General features: G+C 51.0%; 2 protein-coding genes across 7 annotated transcripts in view; one reads left to right on the plus strand and one right to left on the minus strand.

Annotated features, from left to right (window-relative positions):
- The window catches only part of ZMYM3 (zinc finger MYM-type containing 3), a 67,327-nt gene that overhangs the window by 40,338 nt on the left and 4,480 nt on the right, over positions 1-22,509 (minus strand). The window contains exon 1 of one of the 6 annotated variants that reach the window (XM_073358657.2): positions 11,467-11,594. The exons of 2 other annotated variants lie outside the window; for them this stretch is intronic. The gene's annotated coding sequence lies outside the window, so the exon portion shown is untranslated. Of the gene's footprint in view, positions 1-10,812; positions 10,908-11,466; positions 11,596-22,509 lie in introns of those variants that run through there. 3 more of the 6 variants (XM_073358651.2, XM_073358652.1, XM_073358656.2) reach the window with 3 other exon arrangements.
- On the plus strand, positions 10,747-20,353 carry LOC140916798 (uncharacterized). The gene is made up of 2 exons (XM_073358665.2): positions 10,747-11,547; positions 19,333-20,353. The coding sequence occupies exons 1-2, from the start codon at positions 10,777-10,779 to the stop codon at positions 19,399-19,401; spliced, it is 840 nt and encodes a 279-aa protein (XP_073214766.1). The 5' UTR covers positions 10,747-10,776; the 3' UTR covers positions 19,402-20,353.

A 22,509-nucleotide genomic window follows, 5' to 3' on the forward strand; every position in this document is an offset into this window, starting at 1 on the left:
CAGGAGCCATGCTCCTGTGATGGTTCTGAGCGATGCTCTGAAAGCCAGATTCTCAGCCCAAGGATCAGCTTTGGCTATCTGCAACAGGGCAATGAACCATACCTATCTGGGATGGCAGAGGGCTTTTGGGATCATTGAGCGTCTCCCTCTCCTGGACTTTGCCAGAAGGTCTCCTTTCATAGGGCTGCCCAGGAGGCGTCCCTTTATAACGTGGGATTTTCTTAGTGCCACGAACAGGACACTAGAGGCTTATTATTCATGGGAGTGCTGAAGTGATCTATCTTTGGTACCCTCCTCCCATGGGGGAGATCTAATCCACAGGCAACTCACGAGGATCTACCACAGATCTGTCTGCAATCACATCTTCCTTCCTTCAGTCCTTAGTGGAACAAAGGATCTGGTCTAAGAGGTGAATATATAGCAGAACCTCAGAGTTACGAACACCTCAGGAATGGAGGTTGTTTGTAACTCTGAAATGTTCATAACTCTGAACAAAACGTATGACTGTTCTTTCAAAAGTTTACAACTGACAATTGACTTAATGCAGCTTTCAGAATTTACTATGTAGAAGAAAAATGCTGCTTTTAACAATCTTAATGTACATGAAACAAGCACAGAAACTGTTTCCTTACATTGTCAAATATATATATATTTTTAAAGTAGTTTATATTTAACACAGTACTGTACTTACCTTTTTTTTTTGGTCTCTGCTGCTGCCTGATTGCATATTTATGGTTCCAAATGAGGTGTGTGGTTGGTGGGTCAGTTCGTAACTCTGATGTTCAACTCTGAACTGCCCAGTAATAGCGACCATAATGTAACTAAATTTAACATGCTTGTGAGGGGGAAATGCCCAAAGAAACCTGCCACAGTCGCATTTAACTTCAAAGGGGGAAACTACACAAAAGTGCGGAAGCTAGCCGAGCAGAAATTAAACGGAAGAGTCGCAAAGAGGAAACGCCTACCAACTGCATGGAGACTATTTAAACGCATCATAGCAGAGGCTCAAACTAAATGTGTATCCAAATTAAAAACAAGCAAATAAAAAACACCCAGTAAGATGTGGGTGTCACCAGAAAAAAGCGCCACCATGACTAAAACAGCAGAGTAAAAGAGGCACTTAGAGGCAAAAAGGCATCCTTTAAAAATCAGAAGTCTAATGCTACTGAGAAAAACAGAAAGGAGCATAAACTCTGGGAAGTCAAGTGTAAAAGTATAAGGTCGGCAGGCCAAGAAAGAATTTGAAGAGTAACTATCTAATGACAGCTAATAACAGAGAAACAGCATTTTATTTATTTATTAGTACATCAGAAGCAGGAAGGCTGCCAAACAATTGGTGGGGCTAAAGGGGTGCTAAAGGAGTGCTCAAGGAAGACCAGGCAGGTGCGGAGAAGCTAAATTAATTCTTTGCAACAGTCTTCATTGCAGACAATACGGGGGGGAGTATATTTCCAGCCATAATTTTTAGGTGACCAATCTGGTCCACTGTCCCAGACTCAAGTGTCACTAGAGGAGGTTTAAGAACAAATTGATAAATTAAAGAGTAATAAGCAATCAGGACCAGATGGTATTCACCCTGAAGTTCTGAAGGAACTAAAATATAAAACTGCAGAACTACTAACTACGGTATGTAACCTCGCTCTTAAATCAGCCTCTTTACCTGATGACTAGAGGATAGCTAATGTAAGGATTTTTTTTTTTTAATTTTTTTTTTTAAAAGGCTCCAGAGGTGATCCTGGCAATTACAGGCCAGTAAGCCTAACTTCAGTATCATGCAAATTGGTTGAAACTATAGTAAAGAACAGAATTATCAGACACATAGATGAACACAATATGTTGGGGAAGAGTCAACTCGGCTTTTTTAAAGGGAAATCATGCTTCATCAATCCATTAGAATTCTTTGAGGGGGGTCAACAAGCATATGCACAAGGGTGACCCAGTGCATATAGTGTACTTGGACTTTCAGAAAGCCTGTGACAAAGTCCCTCACCAAAGGCTGTTAAGCATAGTAAGCGGTCATGGGATAAGAGGGAAGGTCCTCTCATGGGTCAGTAACTGGTTAAAAGACAGGAAACAAGGGTAGGGATAAATGGTCAGTTTTCACAATAGAGAGAGGTAAATAGGGAGGTTCCCCCAAAGATCTGTACTGGAACCAATGCTGTTCAACATATTCATAAGTGATTTGGAAAAGGGGGTAAACAGTGAGGTGGCAATGTTTGCAGACGATAAAAAAGTTACTCAAGAGTTAAGTCTAAAGCAGACTGTGAAGTTACAAAGGGATCTCACAAAACGGGGTGACATCATGGCAGATGATATTCAGTGTTGATAAATGCAAAATAATGCACACTGGAAAAAATAATCCTAACTATACATACAAAATGATGGGGTCTAAATTAGCTGTTACCACTCAAGCAAGAGATCCTGGAATCATTGTGGATAGCTCCCTGAAAACATCTGCTCAAAATGCAACGACAGTCAAAAAAGATAACAGAACACGAGGAACCATTAGGAAAGGGATAGATAATAAGACAGAAAATATCAGAATGCCATTATATAAATCTATGGTACACCCACATCTTGAATACTACATGCATTTTCGGTAGCCCCATCTCAAAAAAGATGTGTTAGAATTGGAAAAGGTACAGAGAAGGGCAATGAAAATGATTAAGGGTATGGAACAACTTCGACACAAAGAGACGGACTGTTCAGTTTAGAAAAGTGATGATTATGGAGGGATATGATAAAGGTCTATAAAATCATGAACAGTGTGCAGAAAGTGAATAAGGAAGTGTTATTTGCCCCTTCACATAAATACAAGAACTAGAGAGACAAGGTGGTTGAGGTGTAATATATTTTATTGTACCCACTTCTGTTGGTGAGAGAGACAAGCTTTCGACCTGAAGAGAAGCTCTGTGTAGGCTCGAAAACTTGTCTCTCCCACCAACAGCAGTTGGTCCAGTAAAAGATATCACCTTATCCACCTTCTCTCTCTAATATCCTAGTACCAACACAGCTACAACACCACAACATACAAGCACTAGGGATCACCCAAATGAAATTAATAGGCAGAAGGTTTAAAAAAACAAAAACAAAAGGAAGTGCTTCTTCACACAAAGCACAGTCAACGTATGGAACTCACTGCCATGGGATGTTGTGAAGGTTAAAAGCATAAACGGGATTTAAAAACACATTAGACAAGTTCATGGAGGATAGGTCCATCAATGGCTATTAGACACAATGGTCTGGCATGCAACCCCATGCTCTGGGTAAACCTAAACCTCCAACTGCCAAAAGCTGAGCCTCGATGACAGGATGATCACTCAAAATTGCCCTGTTCTTTTCATTCCCTCTGAGACATCTGGCAGTGGCCATTGTCAGAGACAGGATACTGGGCTAGATGGACCATTAGTCTGACCCAGTGTGGCCGTTATGTTCCCAGCCAAGTGCCTACTGACAAAAAATGGGAGGGACACAGCTTGCTCCCAAACCTACAGGACTGCCCAGTACCTCCTTCCCTGTTCATGGAAAGCATGGCAGCCTGATGCCCATTTGAATCCAGATCATCACTGGGGATACAAGACCACTGAAGGTCTTTGGGATTAGGCTAGGACACCTTCATCTCCAGAACATTTTGTGCAACTGCTGTTCCTGAGGAGACAAAGTTCAATGAAGAGGTAGTTCCTCAGCTGCAGTTTAGATAGGAGGTGTTGAGACATCCAATCTGTTACTCAGTTGTGAAGTGGAAGCCCTTGTGTTGCTTATTTCCAGTGGGATCCCAGGGTCTGCTGAGGTTGCCTCATGTGCAGATTGTGCCATGGGAACAACAAATACAGCTGTGGCCACTAGATAGAACATTCATAGCATGGCCGGTGCTGTCATCTGCTGGCTTTTCATTATCCTTTCTGCCAAGCGAATTAGTTGTTGGATCCCATCCTGGGCAAGAAAGCTTTGAGTTGAGATGTATCTAACAGGGCTCCTGAATAGGACAATTGTATTCTGGTGCAAGTTGGAACTTTGGTCATTAAGCTTTTTAATAAAAGTATCCTAAGAACCCCATGGGATTACACGCTGATCTTTGACACCATCCAGAGCAGTGTCCTTAATCAGTTAATTGTCATGGCAGGGGAACGTTGGGGCTACCCACAGAGACCACAACTACCAAGCATTTAATGAAAACACACAGTGCTGATGCCAGCCCCAAAGTGCAGATAATGCTGTTCCCCTATGACCAATTAATCTGCCTTTGTGCACACAAGTGTCAGCAAGGTCCAGGGCATTCAAGCAGCTGACTTTCTCTAGCACACACAATGGCTCCGAGGGTAACCATCTTAAACTTTTCTTTTGCTGATCCAGATACTGATTCAGATTCCCAAGATCCACACTGTGCTGGAAATTTCTCATCTTTTTGACTATCAGAAGGTATCTAGAATGACGACGGTGTTAAACAACTTCTACTAAAGTTCAACATTTTTAAATCAGCAAGTCCAGGTAACCTGCACCCAAGAGTTTTAAATGAATTGGCCAAGGAACTCTCCAAACCAGTAATGTTAATTTTTAGTAAATCTTTAAATAATAGGAATTTTCCAGAGGACTAGAAAAAAGCTTATCTTGTGCAACATTTAAAAAGGGCAAGCAGGACACGGATCTCAAGCAAAATAATGGAACAGCTGATAAGTGACTCAATCAATAAAGAATTACAGGATGATAATATAATTAATGCCCAGTCAACATGACTTTAGATAATAGGTCTTGTCAAACAAACTGGATATTATTTTTTGAGACGATTACAAGTTTGATTGATAAGAGTAATTGGGTGGACATAACACCCTTAGAGTTCTGTAAGGCATTTGACTTAGTACCACACAACATTCGGATTCAAAAATTAGCACTATACAATGTTAACATGGCACAAAATAAGTGTATTAAAATCTGGCTAACAGATGATTCTCCATTAACATTTTGAGCTCTACCAGTGAATGACTGTTGTGAGAGAGACTGTTTCTCAGCCCAATGCTACTCAATATTTTTATCAAGGATCTGGAAAATGTAAAAGGTTAATTATCAGTAACTTTTGTTCTTCATGAGTCAACTCTGATTTCACACTTACAAGATTGGCATCCCCTTGCCTGAGAGGCTGACCACTGGGGCTGCACAACTGTAGTGACATTGACATTCAATTTCATAACTCATATCAAGGGAGCACAGTCACCAAACACATCAGTTCCTTCCTATCTGCCACCAAGAGCACTAGGGAACTGTGGTGTGTGTGGTCAGCGTTGCAGATCTGGGCTAATCCCCTTGGTTTAAATAGTTATAGCTCAATTATTACTGCTGATAAAGTTGGCAGAGACCATTAAGGTTGATGGAGTGGTATGAGGTGGACAAGATCACTGTTACAGAGAAATACAGATCACTTGGTAAGTTGGGTACAATTAAACTCCATGCATTGTAATACAACCAAATACAAGGGCCGACATCCAGGAACAAAAGTGCAGGTTACACTTAAAGGATGGGGCTGGTATTCGGGAAAGCTAAGCCTCTGCAAAGGATGGTGTAGATGATCAACCGAACATAAGCCTCCATTGCAATGCTGCAGCTAAGATTGATAATGCCATTCTTGGTTGTTGTGGTGATGTGACTCCCCACCGCCATGAGGCAAGGTGGTGTTACAGAACTCCTTTGGTCACAACCAGATCCAATTTGACAAGCCTCTGAGGCTTGTCAGGCCAAGGGGTTGGCCCTTAAAAGGGAGGAATCCAGGTCAGTTGAGGCGCCACTCTGAAACAAGCAGACCTGGGGCACAGGGCTCCCAGCCCAGGGCCCTAGGTTACTTACTGAAGGAAAAGCTTGAGCATGCAACCTGGCCTAGCCTTTGGAGAAAGAAGACAGAAAAGAAAACCAGCCTTTGTTGGAACCCCTGGAACTAAGCCTTGGCTTTAGCTATAGGGGCCCCAGACTTCCTTTGGGGATCTGAATGACTGGCTTCCACTTATTGGCATAAAGTCCCGAGGGCCATGGAAGTATTTTCTTTTTCATTTGGACTGCTCTGTACCCACCGAAGGGGGTGGACTCAAAAAGCACAGATGAAGGGACATCCCGAAGGGGATTCCAAGTAACGAGGTAACGATGTAGGAGGTAAGTGAAATGCCCTTCCCCACTTCAAGGGTGCAACTGGGAAATGTAGCCTTTGACAGATGTAGAAACAGGGAGAGCAGGAGGAGGGAGTGGCATTCCCTATGTATATGGCACTGGTGAGATTATTGCTGGAATATAGGATCCAATTCTAGTGTTTACACTTTTAAAAGGACATTGAAAAACAAGAGGATTCAAGGAAGAGCCGTAAGAAGCAGTCAAGGTTTGGAAAGCTTGCCTTCAGTGAGAGACGTAAGGAGCACCATCTGTTTAGTTTACTGAAAATTAAGTTAAGAAGTGACTTTATCACAGCCTAGAAATATTTACATGGGGAAATTTCTGATAGCAGATGGCTCTTTCATCTAGTAGACCAGGCAGAATCCAATGGCTAGAAGATCCAATGGCTAGAAGCTGAAGTTGGACAAATTCAAACTGTAAATAAGGCACACATTTCTAACAGCACTGGTAACTAACCATTGGGACCACAAAGATTCTCCATCATTTTCAGTCTTTACATCCCCATTCAGGGTCTTAAATTATTGGACTCAATGAAGGAATCACTGGGTGAGGTTCTCTTGCCTGAGGTATGTAGGAGGTCAGATTAGACAAGCACAATGGTCCACTCCTGGCCTTTGAATCTGTACCAGCCTTCTAGTTTGTACGAGTCTAAATAGCAGCCACCCTCGCCATGATCCCTCGAGCCTGCCCCCACACATGCAGCTAGAATTGTCTACACAAGATGGGTCATCCCAAGTGTTCTGGAAAACACCACCACTGGCTTTGCCACAACTATCAGTGCTAGGGACACCAGCACCAAGACCAGAGTTTCTTGCACCGGGAGCACCAAATTCTTGGGGTGCAAGCCTCAGCCTTGGTGCAGTAGTTACTCTGATTCATCATGAGATTGTACACCTGCCAAGAGAGAGCAACAGGATGCCCTGAAGTCGGTATTGTAGGCTTCAGGACAGTTTCACAAGAGCAGGATTAATCAAGCTAGGTTGCCCAGAATATACCCAGAAACTTTATCCCCCTCCCTGCTTCAACCAAGAGAATGCAGAAAGGTGAAATCCAGAAGCCTTAAGGCAGAGCTGTCCAGAATTGTGGTTTTGACAGGGTGTGTCAGAAAGCCCAATTTACAGGGGCACTCTGGGATGCCTCAGAGGGCTTGAAAGCACTCCTCATACCTCCTCACCACTCAGGTACATCCGCTGATGTGTCCAACACGCAGCACTAGTGGTAAACTCTGAGGCAGACAATATCAGCATGCTCAGCAGCCTCTGACAAATTTTGGAGCAGAAGAGCAGCCTCCTTCCTCCTTGTTTTCCCTTCTTCCGACACCAACGGCTGATATCTGTGTCACCTCTTTGCCAAGTGATGGCAGATATTTGGGCTTTGCCTATTAGCTTCCAAGTGGAGAAGTGAACCATATGGAATCTGGATGTATTCTAAGTGTAACTCATTTTATTTGCACATCTACACCAGCCCCAGACAGAAATGCAGACAATCCCTTTTTTCAGGAATCTCAGCCCAATTTCAATGCCTGGTTCCCACTGAGCAATTCTGTCTCAAGAATTGAACCCAGTCAGAGACCAAGGCAGAAAGCGAATTCTCGTGCAGCTTGCACAGCTCCCTCTCCAAGAACTACTGCTTCTACCCAGACCCTCACCTGTAAAACAAACACTACACAAGCATTTCTTCACAGACCAAAAACCTGCCATGAAAAGACATCTGCCAAAACAATACCATACACAAAAACAGGACTCTGGGAGCACTCAGTGAAGAACAAGCATCAAGCTAAGAGAGGTGCTGAGGTGAATGATGCTCAGTGTCAAGACACCAGCCAAAAGACAAAAACAGCTATTGGAGCCCTGGAAAAGGCCAAAGAATAGTGGTTTCTGAATGTCAAGGAAATTGCCAAAACATGCACCAGCATGACAAGGCAATGGCCTCAAAACTTCCCACAGATGACCACAGCTGCCAGGAAAGCAGTTGCAGACACAAACCACCACCAGATGAGTATAGCTGAGACGTGGGGAAGAGCTGGAGTGTTGGTTTGATGAGGTGCAGTCTCTGAAGCAAGTTCATTTACTAGCCGTGGTGTTGAACATTTGGAGACATTTAGATGGCAGACAAAACTGCCAGTAAGCAGCCTGGCACTGATGCCATGCTGTTTTCTAGGGCCTCAAAACCTGAAGAGCTAGGAGAGGATTCTAACCAGTCTTGAGCTAGGAACCAAAGACCCATCAGTAAGAATCCAGCACAGATAAGGTTCTTAGAAAAGGACTTTTCTCCCCATATGCAGGTGTCTACAATTGGCCTGGGGCATTACAGGGAATTTTCGCCTTTCCCAAGAGCATCAGGAATTGACAGAAGCAGGGTGCTGGTCTGGATAGACCAGTGTTTTCACCCATTTTGATAAATCCTAGATTTCTCCTTCTTTATGTTGATGAACCTAAAGTCTGGGCAATTGGAGAGGCCCCTGAGCCCTGGCCATGGGATAGCCACAGGAATCTGCTGGTAGGGTCCATGCCCATCAACCAAGAACACTTTTCATTGGGGAAGGAGAAAGATATAGAGGGTGGTGTCTCTTAGGCCTGATCTATACCAGCAAAGCACTCCTCGTGTGGATTCAGCTATACTCTCTAACCCTGAGCAAAACAAGCTAGACTAGTAAAAGCTCAGTTTTGCCACCGTGTCTACCCTACAGGCTGCTGCCAGCACAGCTGTATCAGTCAGGGATCACACCACTTCACAGCCCAAACTCATAGCTCTGCTTGTAGAAGTCTGTAGCCTAGACACAATCTTAGGCTTCTCTCCCACCCACCCAATTTAAAGCTATAATACCTAACTTTGATCCTTTGTCCCAGATATCAGATTTTTATTGGGAGTCTGGAGTGACCAGCTGTTTGGGTGCGTTTGTTACACTGCACCCCTGCCCTCAGCAGCTGGGGGGGGTGGCCAGGGGCGGGAGGGGGAGCAGAAATGACTGTAGGCTCAAAGGGAACTTGGAATGGGACCTGGCTTGTGAATGGGCAAGAGACATGGCTGGAGCCATGGGGTGCAGCTTGGTTTTACTCCATCAACCACAGAGGGCAAATGTGCTACTGTCCCTTTCAAGATGAGAAATGAAGCTAGGATGGAGCTGATGACAAAGTCATGCTCTAAACAGGAGCTTTGAATTTGGGAGGCAGTTTGAGGGAATGGCAGCACAGTTGAGTGATAACAGGTGAGTGACTTGCAGTCTAGAGCCAGAGCTGGAACAGCACATCAGGAGATGAGAGGAAGCTTCTACTGGGACAGAAAAGTAACTCAAATCATGGCTCCTTCTCACTTAGTTGAGAGGTTCATCCCCACCCTGTATCCCAGAGCCCTGCACCATATCCCATCCCACAAGACCACTCCCTGCAGTCCAGAGCCACATCTCAATCCTTACCGTGAACAAGCCCACATGGCAGGTAGAATCATACGTCCACCCCACAGAACAATACCCTACAGAGCCATACTCCCTCCCATCAACAGCCACAGCCCACCCCATACAAGCACACTCTGCAAGCACCACCAGCATGTGTGTCCCACCACAGCCAATCCAACAGCAACTTCCAGGCAGCGCTTTGCCCTGCCCCCCCCAGGCACACCCTCTCGGGAGAGCTGTTGCTTTAGGGACACAAAGGCATCTCCTGCTTTTTCCCACTCCAGGGCCCACAACATAACTCAGAAAGAGGGAGCTGGAGTCCAGTGCGACTCCTGCATCAGCACGTGTGTTTAGGCACCTTCAATGCAATTTTTTATTCTCGTGTGTGGAGAGCCAAGCACATGGGACACTCTGCAGAAAAAGTCTCTTCCCAAAGGGCAGTCAAACCAGGTGGCGAGGAGGAGGGGAAAGGGCTCTGGAAAAAGCCCCGTTTGACTCAGATGTGAAAAAGGGTATTGGGAAAACAAGCTGAACAGGTGTAAATGCTCCGATCCCGTTTGACATCTGAGGGAAACAAGGAGCCCCCAAGGCCAAAGCACAACCCGGGATCAACCACCGTCGCGCCGGCCCTGGGCAACGCACCATCTTAGCTGGGCTAACCGGAGGCTTGCAGGGCTCCAAGGATTACGTCTGGATGTGGGGGTAGAAGAGACACGTGGTTTTTCCTGGAGACCCAGAGCAAGCACTGGTCTGAAATTCTGGGCAGGGGACCCAAAGTGCCCCGGAGACAGAGCCTCACCCCCTCCCCGCAGACCCCTCCCACTTCCCCGGGGCAGGGGCGCCCGCCCCCGCGCTCCCACCCCTGCTCCCCCTCCCCCACAGCGGCGCTGCACATCTATGGGCCCCTGCGCGGAAAGGGGCGGGGTCGGTGCGCGCCCCCTCCCCCCTGCGCGGAAAGGGGCGGGGTCGGTGCGCGCCCCCTCCCCCCTGCGCGGAAAGGGCGCGGGGGGAGGGTCCGGAGGCGCCCCCTCCGCCCTGCGCGGAAAGGGGACGAGGCCCGGCGCGCGCCCCCCTCCCCCCAAGGGCCCTGCCCCTCGCCCCACGGGGGGCCCAGCCCCGCCCCCACCCGGGAGCGGAGGCATAAGGCGCCCCGCGGGCGAAGCCGGGAGCCGCCACCCCCTCCCTCTCCGAGACCGCGCCGCCCCCCCGGCCGCGCTGAGCCACCGCAGCCAATGAGGACCCGCCCCCAGCTCGGCCGCGGCTCGTACCTGGCTCGCCGCGCCGCCCGCACTGCCCGGAGCCCGGATTCGGGTCGCGGCCCCTTTAAATGGAGGCGCCGCTCCGAGCCCTCAGCGCGCTGCAGCCCGAGGGGGGGCGGGGGCGACTCCCCATTGGCTGCGGCGGGAGGGGGCGGTTCCCTATTGGCTGCGGCGGGGCTTGGGCTCGCGAGACTCCCTTTCAGCGGGCAACCCCAAAAACCCGGAGCGGATTACAGTGTCTGGGATCGGAGGCAGACCCCGGGATCTGCAGGGCGACCCGAAAACGCGGGGCGGATTTCCGGATCGGAGGAGGAAGCCCAAAGGAGCTGGAGCATAGCTCCCGGCGAGGGACGCTGCCTCCGCAGCTGCCTCCGCTGCTCGCTTGGGGGTGAAATCCCGGCGCGGAACCCAGGATCGGGACCGGCACCGAGGGCACCGTCCCCTCCTGGCGGCTGCCCGCAAAGTGCGGAGCGGATCCTGCCGCCGGAGCGCGAGCACCAGCCCCCTGGAGCCGTCTGCCCCGTTAACCCTCTCGGGCCCGGGGGAGGCCGCGGCGGAGCGGGCCCCGCCTCGGGCCCCGCCATACCTGGCCTCGGCCCCGAGCGCCCCTGGCCTGCGAGCGCGCGGGGGCGGCCCCCGGCCCCGGCCCGCTCCGGCCCCTACCTGCGCCACTCAGGAGCCGCCCGGCCCGCTCCGGGCGCCGCCGCCGCCGCCTCCCTGGAGCTGGAGCGTCTCCCCCGGGCGGTGAGTGACAGCGCGGCCGGGCGGGGCTTCGGCGGGGGCCCGGGACACGGCCCCGCCCACGGGCTGGGCTGCGCCCGGACCCCCCACTTCTCACCCGCCGGGCCCCGCCCACCGCCGGCCCCCCCGTGGGCCCCGCCCCTCCCCGACACCCCGACTCTCCTCACCCCCCCCCGAGCCGCCCACTTCTCACCCGCCGGGCCCCGCCCACCGCCGGCCCCCCCATGGACCCCTCCCCGACACCCCTACTTCTCACCCGCCGGGCCCCGCCCCTCCCCGACACCCCGACTCTCCTCACCCCCCCCGAGCCGCCCACTTCTCACCCGCCAGGCCCCGCCCACCGCCGGCCCCCCCATGGACCCCTCCCCGACACCCCTACTTCTCACCCCCGGGGCCCCGCCCCTCCCCGACACCCCGACTCTCCTCACCCCCCCCCGAGCCGCCCACTTCTCACCCGCCGGGCCCCGCCCACCGCCGGCCCCCCCATGGACCCCTCCCCGACACCCCTACTTCTCACCCGCCGGGCCCCGCCCCTCCCCGACACCCCGACTCTCCTCACCCCCCCCGAGCCGCCCACTTCTCACCCGCCGGGCCCCGCCCACCGCCGGCCCCCCCATGGACCCCTCCCCGACACCCCTACTTCTCACCCGCAGGGCCCCGCCCCTCCCCGACACCCCTCACCCCCCCCGAGCCGCCCACTTCTCACCCCCGGGGCCCCGCCCCTCCCCGACACCCCGACTCTCCTCACCCCCCCCCCCAGCCGCCCACTTCTCACCCCCGGGGCCCCGCCCACCGTCGGCCCCCCCCCGTGGGCCCCTCCCCGACACCCCTACGTCTCACCCGCCGGGCCCCGCCCCTCCCCGACACCCCGACTCTCCTCACCCCCCCGAGCCGCCCACTTCTCACCCCCGGGGCCCCGCCCACCGTCGCCCCCCCCCGTGGGCCCCTCCCCTCCCGACTGTCCTCGCCCCCCCCACGGACACCCCCTACTTCTCACCCCCGGGGCCCCGCCCACCGTCGGCCCCCCCCCCGTGGGCCCCTCCCCTCCCGACTGTCCTCGCCCCCCCCACGGACACCCCCGGGGCCCCGCCCACCGTCGGCTCCCCCCCGTGGGCCCCTCCCACCGTCGGCCCCTCCCCTCCCCTCCCCTCCCGACTGTCCTCGCCCCCCCCCACGGACACCCCCTACTTCTCACCTGCCGGGCCCCGCCCACCATCGGCTCCCCCATGGACCCCTCCCTGACACCCCTACTTGTCGGCCCCCCCCGTGGGCCCCTCCCCGACACCCCGACTCTCCTCACCCCCCGCTCCCCACAGACACCCCACCGCTCTTCCCCGCTGCGCCACGCCCACTCCCAGGGACCCCTCTACCCTCCCCCTACGGACACCCCCACTTCTCCTCATAATCCGGGTCCCACCCACTGCCGGGCACCCTTCCATGCGCCCCCTCCCCCCACTGACATCCCTCGACCCCACCCGGCCACGCCCATTCCCAGGGACCCCCTCCCCCTTCAACACCCCTACCTCTCTTCACCCCCCCCCCAGACTCTGCCCCACCTCCACTGGGGCACCCTCCCCGCTGGGACGCTTCAGCCCCAACCCCCCTTGGCTCCCTCCCCCAGGGACACTCCCACCTCTCTCACACACCCAGATCCCTGCTAGGCCCTTCCCATTCATGGGGGTCATCCCCCCCAGGACCCCTTCCCCTCTCCTCACCCCTCTGGACCCCTGCTCCACAGGGACCTGCCCACTTCTGGCACCCCCCATCCCACCAGGTGGACTTCCCCCCCCCCCACCCCCCAGGGACACCCCCAGCTCTCCTCACACCCCTGGGACCTGCCCACTCCCCAGCATTCCCCATCCCTCCTCACCCATAGACCCACCTCCCCCCATGGACACCCCCACCTCTCTCACAACCTCATAAACCCCCACCCCTCCTGGGACTTCCCCATTCCTCACACACACCCTGCCCCCCAGGGACCCACCCCCTTCCATCCCAGCCCCCACATCTCCCTCCAGGGACACATATTCTCACACATATCCCCATAGGGGGATCCACCCCCTCCTGGAGAACTCCCTTCGCTACCACCCTGGGACTCCCCCTACACCTTATTCCACACAGTCCCCCTCCCCTCAGAAACAACCCCACCTCTTCTCACACACACACCTGGACCCTCCAACCTGACTCTGCCCTGTCCCCCAGGAACCCGCCTTGACCCAGACATCCTCTTCCCCACCACCTCGCGCTCTCTCTCTCACACACACCCTTCTCCCTGTCCCGTCCCACAGGGACCCACCCAATCCCAGCTGTCCCCTCCATCCCACATCCCGTTCCCTCACAGCCCCCCCCCCCACAGGGACAACCCCTTCCCTCACACCCCCTCATCTCTCCAGACACACTCCATTCTCCTAGGGACCCCCCAGTGACACCCCATCCACTCACACAGATACCCTCCTGCATCTCATCTCACATCCTGCCCCCCTCACCCCGTGGGACTCTTGCATCCTCACACACACCCCTCCATCTCCTCTCACATATACACACACCTCTCTCCCTGAATAGCCCCATCATTCCGGGACCCTCCCAGGGGCTGCCCACCACTTCATACACACACTCCCCTCTGCCTCTGGGGACCCCCCACCACGCCCCTCCCCTGCACCCTTCCCCCCCCACACACACTCCTGGACACAACCCATCATCCCTGGACACCCCACACCGCTTCCCCATCCCCTCACACAAACACACCCCTCTTCCCCAGACATGTCCCCAGGGCCGGCTCTACTGTTTTTGCGGCCCCAAGCAGTGCAAAAACCTGTCGCCGCCGAATTGCCACCGGCCAGCAGGGGAGAGAGAAGCTGCTGCCACGGAAACTCTGCTGCCCCTTTCTGACTGCCGCCCCAAGCACCGGCTTGGAACGCTGGGGCCTGGAGCCGGCCCTGCATGTCCTATACCCTTTCATACACATCACCCTCTTCCCCCAGACCCCCGTCTCCTCACACATCGTCCAATCCCCTGGAGACATCCCCCATCCCCTCATGCACACACCCCCTTTTCCCCCAGACACACACTCCATCTCCTGTGGATCCCTCCATCCCCTCACACACACACTCCTCTTCACCTGGACACACCCCATTTCTCCCCCCCCACACACCCCTCTCCCCCCAGGAGACATCCCATCATCCCCTCACACATCTTCCAGCCCCCTAGAGACATCCCACCTCCCTCCTCCACACACGCCCCATCCCCTGGGGATCCCTTTGTCCCCTCACACACTCCTGTCCCATTACACAACCTCTCCCTCCAGGGACACTCCCCTCCCCCACACCACCCTGGACAATCCTCATCCCCTTACATACACACCCCCCCCACCCTCCACCATTGCCTTGCACACCTCCCTGGTACACCTCTATCCTCTCTCACACACAACATCCTTTCTGAACACTGTTGTTTCCTCTCATTCCTCCATCCTGTCCTCCCTCATGAATACCCCCATCCCCTCACACATACCCATTCCCCCACATGGAAACCCCCATCCCCTCTGGATGCTATTATTTCCTGTCACCCCCACCCCTCTCACACATCCATTCCCTTCCTTATCTATCATCTGGTGTACCCCCATCCTCTCCCCCATTCTCCTGGATACACCCTTCATTTTCCCCCATCCTCCCCTTGTACACACACCCATCTCACTCCCAACCCCCCCACCCATATTCATGGTACACCCACCTCCTTTCACCCATCTGCCCAGTTCCACACAACCCAATACCTTTCACATGCCCTCCTTATTGATTCTCCCTTGAGATTCCCATCCGCCTCCTCAGTTTATTTTTTGGGAACACCCCCCATCCCCCACCGATCCTCCCTATCCCCTCAAACACACCCTTCACCACAGTTCCACACATCTTTTGGGATCCCTTCCATCCTCTTTCCCCTTGATTCCATCTGAGATCCCCACACATGTGCCCTCAATTTACTCCTTGGAAACACCCTCATCCCTCCCCACTCCAATCCCCTCCCAAGGACACTCACCTGACCCCTCAATTCCCAACCCACAACTTCCCCCCATCCTCTCACTTGCTTCCCCACTCCTTCCCTGGGGAACCCCATCCCCTCACCCAACATCTCCCCCTCCAATTTCACACCCCCAAGGGGGGTAACCCAATGGGGAGTCACAGTGAGAAAAGGATGCTCTGGAGGCACCGAGAAAGTGAGGCAAGGAGCTGGGACTGGATTCAGAAAGGCAGAGGGCAGTAATAGGATACAGGGAGGAGAATGCATGGCTGAAGCTGCAGGGAAGGAAATGGATTTTAGCTGCAGTGTGTTAGATGGAAGAAGGGAGAGCCAGGAAGGCTGAAGAAGAGGCGACTACAGGAGTCCAGGCCAAAGAGAACCAGGGCATGACCCTGGGTTGCGGCAGCAGAGATGAAAAGGAAGAGAATATTTCAAGATGTGATAGAGAGAGACAAGATTACCCATTGCTCCTGTCCACGTTGAGTCACAAGATAACCTGCTTCACCAGCAATGCCAGCTCACCTACCTGTTCATCAGCTTCTCACACCTTCCATACCACCCCTTTTTCACTGAACGCCTCCCTCAACTGATCTGGATGGCCAGTAACTGCCCTCTCCTGCTTTAAATCTCCACTCAAGTCTAGAAGAAATCTGCCAGTTGGTGGCAGCTAGGATGAGGGGGAGAAGGGAACAAATCATTTGCAAGATTGGAAAAAATACTTGCTTTATAGTATGTATATAAACAGTAAGGAGCCCGGTGGCACCTTAAAGACTAATGTCTTAAGATAAACAGTGTATCCCTCTATCCCCACCCGTCATATAACATACGTCTTAGATGGTACGCTTCATAAAGCAAATGACTCTCTCCCTAAATGTGCAGTACAAGGGGGTCCTGATCCCAATTTTGGCCCCTGAGGCCTATTGCAATGTAAATATTAAATTATATATAAAAAACTGTCAAAATATTAAGGTTGCAAAGTGAAGCACTCAAAATCTAGGAAGCACTTGTGCATCCTTAACACTGGCCCTTTGTGTATAGAGCCATTAAACCCCAAGAAAGAGAGGGCCTCAAAGAATAGGAGAGGGATCTATGGTGAGATTGAGGAGAATAAGAATGGAGAAGAGACTTTTAGACATGGAGGGAAAGAGTAGAAGCAGGGGAGGAGGAGATCAAGGAGGGAGTTGGAGAATAGGAGGTCAATTCACTGGGCATAGAGAACCCATTCAAGGAGCTTTAAGATGTAGGAAAGAAGTGGGGCGCTAGAAAGCGAATTGGAATCACAGAGGAACAACAAGGAGTTCGGTGGCATCTTAAAGACTAACAGATTTATTTAGGCATAAGCTTTAGTGGGTAAAAAACCACTTCTTCGGATGCATGGAGTGAAAATTACAGAACATAACTACCCCCTGATGCTTGATCACAGAGGAGTTTACTCTAGGGCAGCAGTGCCCAAACCATGATCTATGCAGAATTTAATTGTCACATTCTCAAGAGAGCTAAAATATATAAATACATCCCTGAAGTGATTGTCACCTCTTTCTGTTTTATTTATTTACACTCTAGCCAGTGGTTCTCCAACTTTGGGGTGGGCCCTCCTGGGAATGTGTCAAGGGAGGCAAGAGCTGTGCACTTTTTTTCTTTTTTTTAAAAAGAGCTCTGGCTGTCAGACCACCCACCCCCAGCCCTGTGTCTCAGGCTCCTGAAAAAGGGCTGTGCGCACCCAGGAGGTAGGGATAGCCAGAGCCCCACCCCACGGGCTCAGGCTCTCCTCTCCCCCACCCACATATCCCTCACCTGGAAGTGGCAGGGCTCTGGCTCTCAGTCCTGGGGTAGCAGCAGAGAAGTAAGGGTGGCAATGGGGCACTAAGTCTGTTGTGAAAAGTGATATTGACAAATATCGCTTTTCATGTTGCCACCCTTACTTCTGGGGTGCTGCCTTCAGAGCTGGGGCCCCAGCCAGCAGCCTCTGCTCTTCCTTCAGAGCTGGGTGGCAGCACATGTACTCGGGGGGAAGGGCATAAATGACCACAGACACAAAGAAGGGGGGGGCCCTATCAAATACGTTTGAGAACCACTGCTCTAGACTTAGAACAGGTTTTGTGTGTATACACAAATGCAATCAGATGGAGACAATAGTTGTAGTTACCACTGGTATGTTATGGGGTTTGAAGGTACAGGCAGCTGGGGAGGAAACTGACCAGTCAGAGGAGATGGGACTGTGCACATAGGATGGGAGCTAAAGCCTGGTGATCGTCTGTGGGAGAGGAGATGGGGGGATGGTTAATGGCCAGTAGGAAGGAAAGGAAGGCTGGGCAGAGAAGCAGGGCTAATCCAGTGGCAGAGCTATGACCAGGCAATCACCAATGGAGGGAGTGTCCATGAGACTATCTTTCTAAGATGTTGATTCCACATAGTGAAACATTAGGTGAAGTAGCAGCATTCTTGAAGGTGGAAGAAAGAAAATGAATAATGGTGATAGGAGGAGTGAGAAGGGTAGACAGGCTGGGATCCAGGATTGGAGGCAGTTAGAAGCTAGGGGACCTCAAAGGTGAACACAAAGTTCATGATAGCAAACACTCACGTATATGTTAGGAGACCCTGTTGTACATTCTCACAACTTTATGAGAAATCCCTCCAGCCTTTATTAATCTATCACAGTAGAAACAGATTGTAGAAACAGTAGAAACAATTTAAAGTTCAGTTATTGTCTACAAAATATGTACATCCAAATCAGTGCTACTGCCTTTGGGGACCACATAAGCTTATTCAATGTTTTAGTTATGTTAGTTTTGTAAGGCTTGGGAGAAGAAGCCATACTCCATTCTTTAAGATGGAGTCACTGAGAGCTGATAAAAATTGAACCCACTATAATAGAATAAGAATCTGACACCAGGCATGCTGGGAAGAAATTGAACTCTGTTTCCAGTCCCACCTGATCTGGGTCAGTATTTCAGAGGTCACATGGCAGTAGTCATTATCCACTGATACAGTGGCTGGTATTACACCCACAATGCCATGTTTACTGTCACTCTTCAGAGTCTAAGGCTATGTCTACACTAGCACTTTGTCGGACGGGGTGTGGAAAAAAACCACACCCGACCAACGTAAGTTTCACGGACAAAAGCGCAGGTGTGAATAGTGCTATGTCGGTGGGAGATGCTGCCGACATAGCTACTGCTGCTCACTGGGGGTGGTTTAATTATGCTGATGGGAGAGCTCTCTCCCATCGGCATAGAGCAGCTACATGGGAGACCTTACAGAGGTGCAGCTGCAGCAGTACAGCTGCGCCACTGTAAGGTCTGTAGTGTAGACACCGCCTTTTAAGACTTCTTTCACTCAACAAAATCCCCATGATGGCTGAAGTGGCATTTTCAAAAGCATTGGACATTGCCAGAACTGCTCCCATTGAAGTGAATGGGAATTTTACCGTTTGTTTCACTGGGAATGGTTAAGCCAATACCCTTTGGAAAAATCCCACTCTAACTCTGAAAGCTCCAACCTTGGCCTACAAGTGTGAGCTAAGGTTGGAGAAGAATTTAAAACAAAATTTAGAGGAATGACAATCTGCTCTGAGCCTGCTCCTGGGCACTGGCTAACAAAGCTCTTCCACACCCAAAGTTGCATCAGTTTCACTAAATCAGCGTAACATCCCATCTTTAGGCCTGTTCTACACTTAAAATTACCTACATGCCTCCCGCTTTCATCCAGACCACACCACACGATCCATTGTCTACAGCCAAGCTCTACGATATAACCGCATTTCCTCCAACCCCTCAGACAGAGACAAACACCTACAAGATCTCTATCAAGCATTCTTACAACTACAATACCTACCTGCGGAAGTGAAGAAACAGATTGACAGAGCCAGAAGACACCTACTACAGGACAGGCCCAACAAAGAAAATAACAGAACGCCACTAGCCGTCACCTTCAGCCTCCAACTAAAACCCCTCCAACGCATTATTAAGGATCTACAACCTATCCTGAAGGACGACCCATCACTCTCACAGATCTTGGGAGACAGGTCAGTCCTTGCTTACAGACAGTCCCCCAACCTGAAGCAAATACTCACCAGCAACCACACAACAGAAACACTAACCCAGGAACCTATCCTTGCAACAAAGCCCGTTGCCAACTGTGTCCACATATCTATTCAGGGGACACCATCATAGGGCCTAATCACATCAGCCACGCTATCAGAGGCTCGTTCACCTGCACATCTACCAATGTGATATATGCCATCATGTGCCAGCAATGCCCCTCTGCCATGTACATTGGTCAAACTGGACAGTCTCTACATAAAAGAATAAATGGACACAAATCAGATGTCAAGAATTATAACATTCAAAAACCAGTTGGAGAACACTTCAATCTCTCTGGTCACTCGATTACAGACCTTTAAAAGTGGCAATTCTTCAACAAAAAAACTTCAAAAACAGACTCCAAGGAGAGACTGCTGAATTGGAATTAATTTGCAAACTGGATACAATTAACTTAGGCTTGAATAGAGACTGGGAGTGGATGGGTCATTACACAAAGTAAAACTATTTCCCCATGTTTATTCCCCCACCGTTCCTCAGATGTTCTTGTCAACTGCTGGAAATGGCCCACCTTGATTATCACTACAAAAGGTCCCTGCGGCCTCTCCCCCCCCCCCGCTGGTAATAGCTCACCTTAAGTGATCACTCTGGTTACTGTGTGTATGGTAACACCCATTGTTTCATGTTCTCTATGTATATAAATCTCTCCACTGTATTTTCCACTGAATGCATCCGATGAAGTGAGCTGTAGCTCACGAAAGCTCATGCTCAAATAAATTGGTTAGTCTCTAAGGTGCCACAAGTCCTCCTTTTCTTTTTGAGAATACAGACTAACACAGCTGCTACTCTGAAACTTAAAATTTAGTTTGACATAGCTCTATTGCTCAGGGATGTGACAAACCACACTGCTGAGTGGCATAGTTATGCCAAGCTAACCTCCAGTGTAGATGCACCTAGGCTGATGAAAGGATGCTTCTGTCAAACTAGCTACTATTGCTTGGTGAGATGGTGTTCCTACACCCGCAGAAAAACCCATGTCACCGCAAGCTGTGTCTGCACTATGTGGTTATGCCAGTATAGTACGCATAGTATAGACATGGCCTGAGTGAAACTGGTACAATTCTGTGTTCAGACAAGCCTAAAGTTGCTCTTGTTCTGTACTGAAGGTTCAACTGCCTCAGCACAGCCTAAAGCACTCCTGCCCTTTTAACTGAGCCCCACAGAAAACTGTCCCCAGCCAAGGGGCAACTCAGCCCACCTTCAGAACTTTGAAATGTTCATGCCATTAAGCACAGGCAATTTCTCAGCTCTGTCTGTTCTCCTGGGATTTGGTCAGTGTTGCTCTCATGAAACCCCCACACATGCTGAAACATCACAGAGGTCAAGAGGAGTGTCTCCTCCACTTCACACTGCTAGTGGTAGTACTACAGAGATGGAACCTACATGCTGCAGGATGCAGTGCCTCCTTGCTTCTCCCTTTGATGCTAGCTGCTGCTGCTTATATTGTAGTAGGTGCATCTGCACACATGGGGCTTCTGTAAGACCAGCAGTAACTGCTGATCTGAGAATCCCCCCATCACCAAAACAAAAAAAAAAATCAAGAAAATTAAATGCAAAAAACTCTAGTAATGCAACATTAAGGCTGTGAACATAACTGCACAAGAATTAGGGAAGGGAAATGTTCCCTTTCTTGTTACAGTTAAGTCTTACTAATAGAATATAAAATTTAGTACAAAGTGCTCCTCTTACCAGGCCTAATGTGCATTGTAAACTACGAGGTGTTCACATAGTTATGTGATGCCACATGCCAGTTAGATATCAGAGGTGTGTGAATCACTTTTTCTCTTGAGGCAACTCTGACTAAAATTACTTGTGTCGGGTTCGGTCTACACTACATACTTACTTCTGTGTAACTACGTCGCTCAGGGTGTGAAAAATCCACACCCATGCGCGATGTAGTTATACTGACCTTACACACACACACCCCCCCCACTGTGTAGACAGTGCTATTTTGGCAGGAGAGCTTCTCCCACCAACATAACTACCGCCTTTTGCAGAGGTGGAATTATTAAGCCAGCGGGAAAGCTTTCTTCTGTTGGCTTGGAGCATCTTCACCAGACACACTGCATTGGTGCAGCTGCGCCAGTGTAAATTTGTAGTGTAGACCTGCCTTCAGTTTAGTTCTCTGTTTGAAATATGTGAGCTGGAGTTTTCTACCAGGCAGGAATGTTAAAAGTTAACCAGTATCCTGCCTCCCATATGAGCCATCACTCCTGCTACAGGGTAGGCCTGGCCAGGAGGCAGAGTTCTGGGAAAGCAGGGGTTCTCTTGTAGTGCTGGGGAGTGAAGCACAGATGGATTTTCATCCTCCCTAACTCCTCATCCTGAAACTACCAGGCCAGGGTGAGCAGTAGCCCTCTCAGCGTGCAAAATAGGGACTGGTGACAAAACATGGGAAGTGTCTCCAACATGGGGCACTGCTTACCCAAAGTGTATTAAATGGCACTTCATTTGGGAGAAGGGGTGTTCTGTTAATTATTTTCAATAATACCTTTGTTAAGCTACTGGTTATCCTGTGTTACATTCCTTCCCTTTCTCTGTTTATACATTTTCCTAGGTGTCTGTTTCCCACAGAGGGACACTGTCAACTTTGGGCACGTCTACATACAAAATTTGCACCACATTAACTATAACTGTATGATTAAAGCGGTACCATCTCCCTAGTGTGGATGCAGTTATATTAGTGTAGAGGTGCTTTTATTCCTGTACACAAAGGGGAATAACTGCTTGTTTAAGTCACCTTTATAGCATAGGTGCTGACTTCCCTTCTGCCCCGTGGGTGCTCGACACTCCCCCCTGCCCCTGACCCCCCCACCCCACCTTGCCTCACCCCCATTCCACCCTTCCCCCCAAG

The sequence above is a fragment of the Lepidochelys kempii genome, chromosome 9 (genome assembly GCF_965140285.1).
Source record: "Lepidochelys kempii isolate rLepKem1 chromosome 9, rLepKem1.hap1, whole genome shotgun sequence".
NCBI classification, from domain to species: domain Eukaryota; kingdom Metazoa; phylum Chordata; order Testudines; family Cheloniidae; genus Lepidochelys; species Lepidochelys kempii.

Bases quoted from the DNA above. Each gene is read 5' to 3' on its own strand.
- LOC140916798 (XM_073358665.2), top strand. From the start codon at position 10,777: ATGAGGACCCGCCCCCAGCTCGGCCGCGGCTCGTACCTGGCTCGCCGC. The intron at 11,548-19,332 runs GTGAGTGACAGC...CCAACCCCTCAG, and splicing joins TGGAGCGTCTCCCCCGGGCG to ACAGAGACAAACACCTACAA.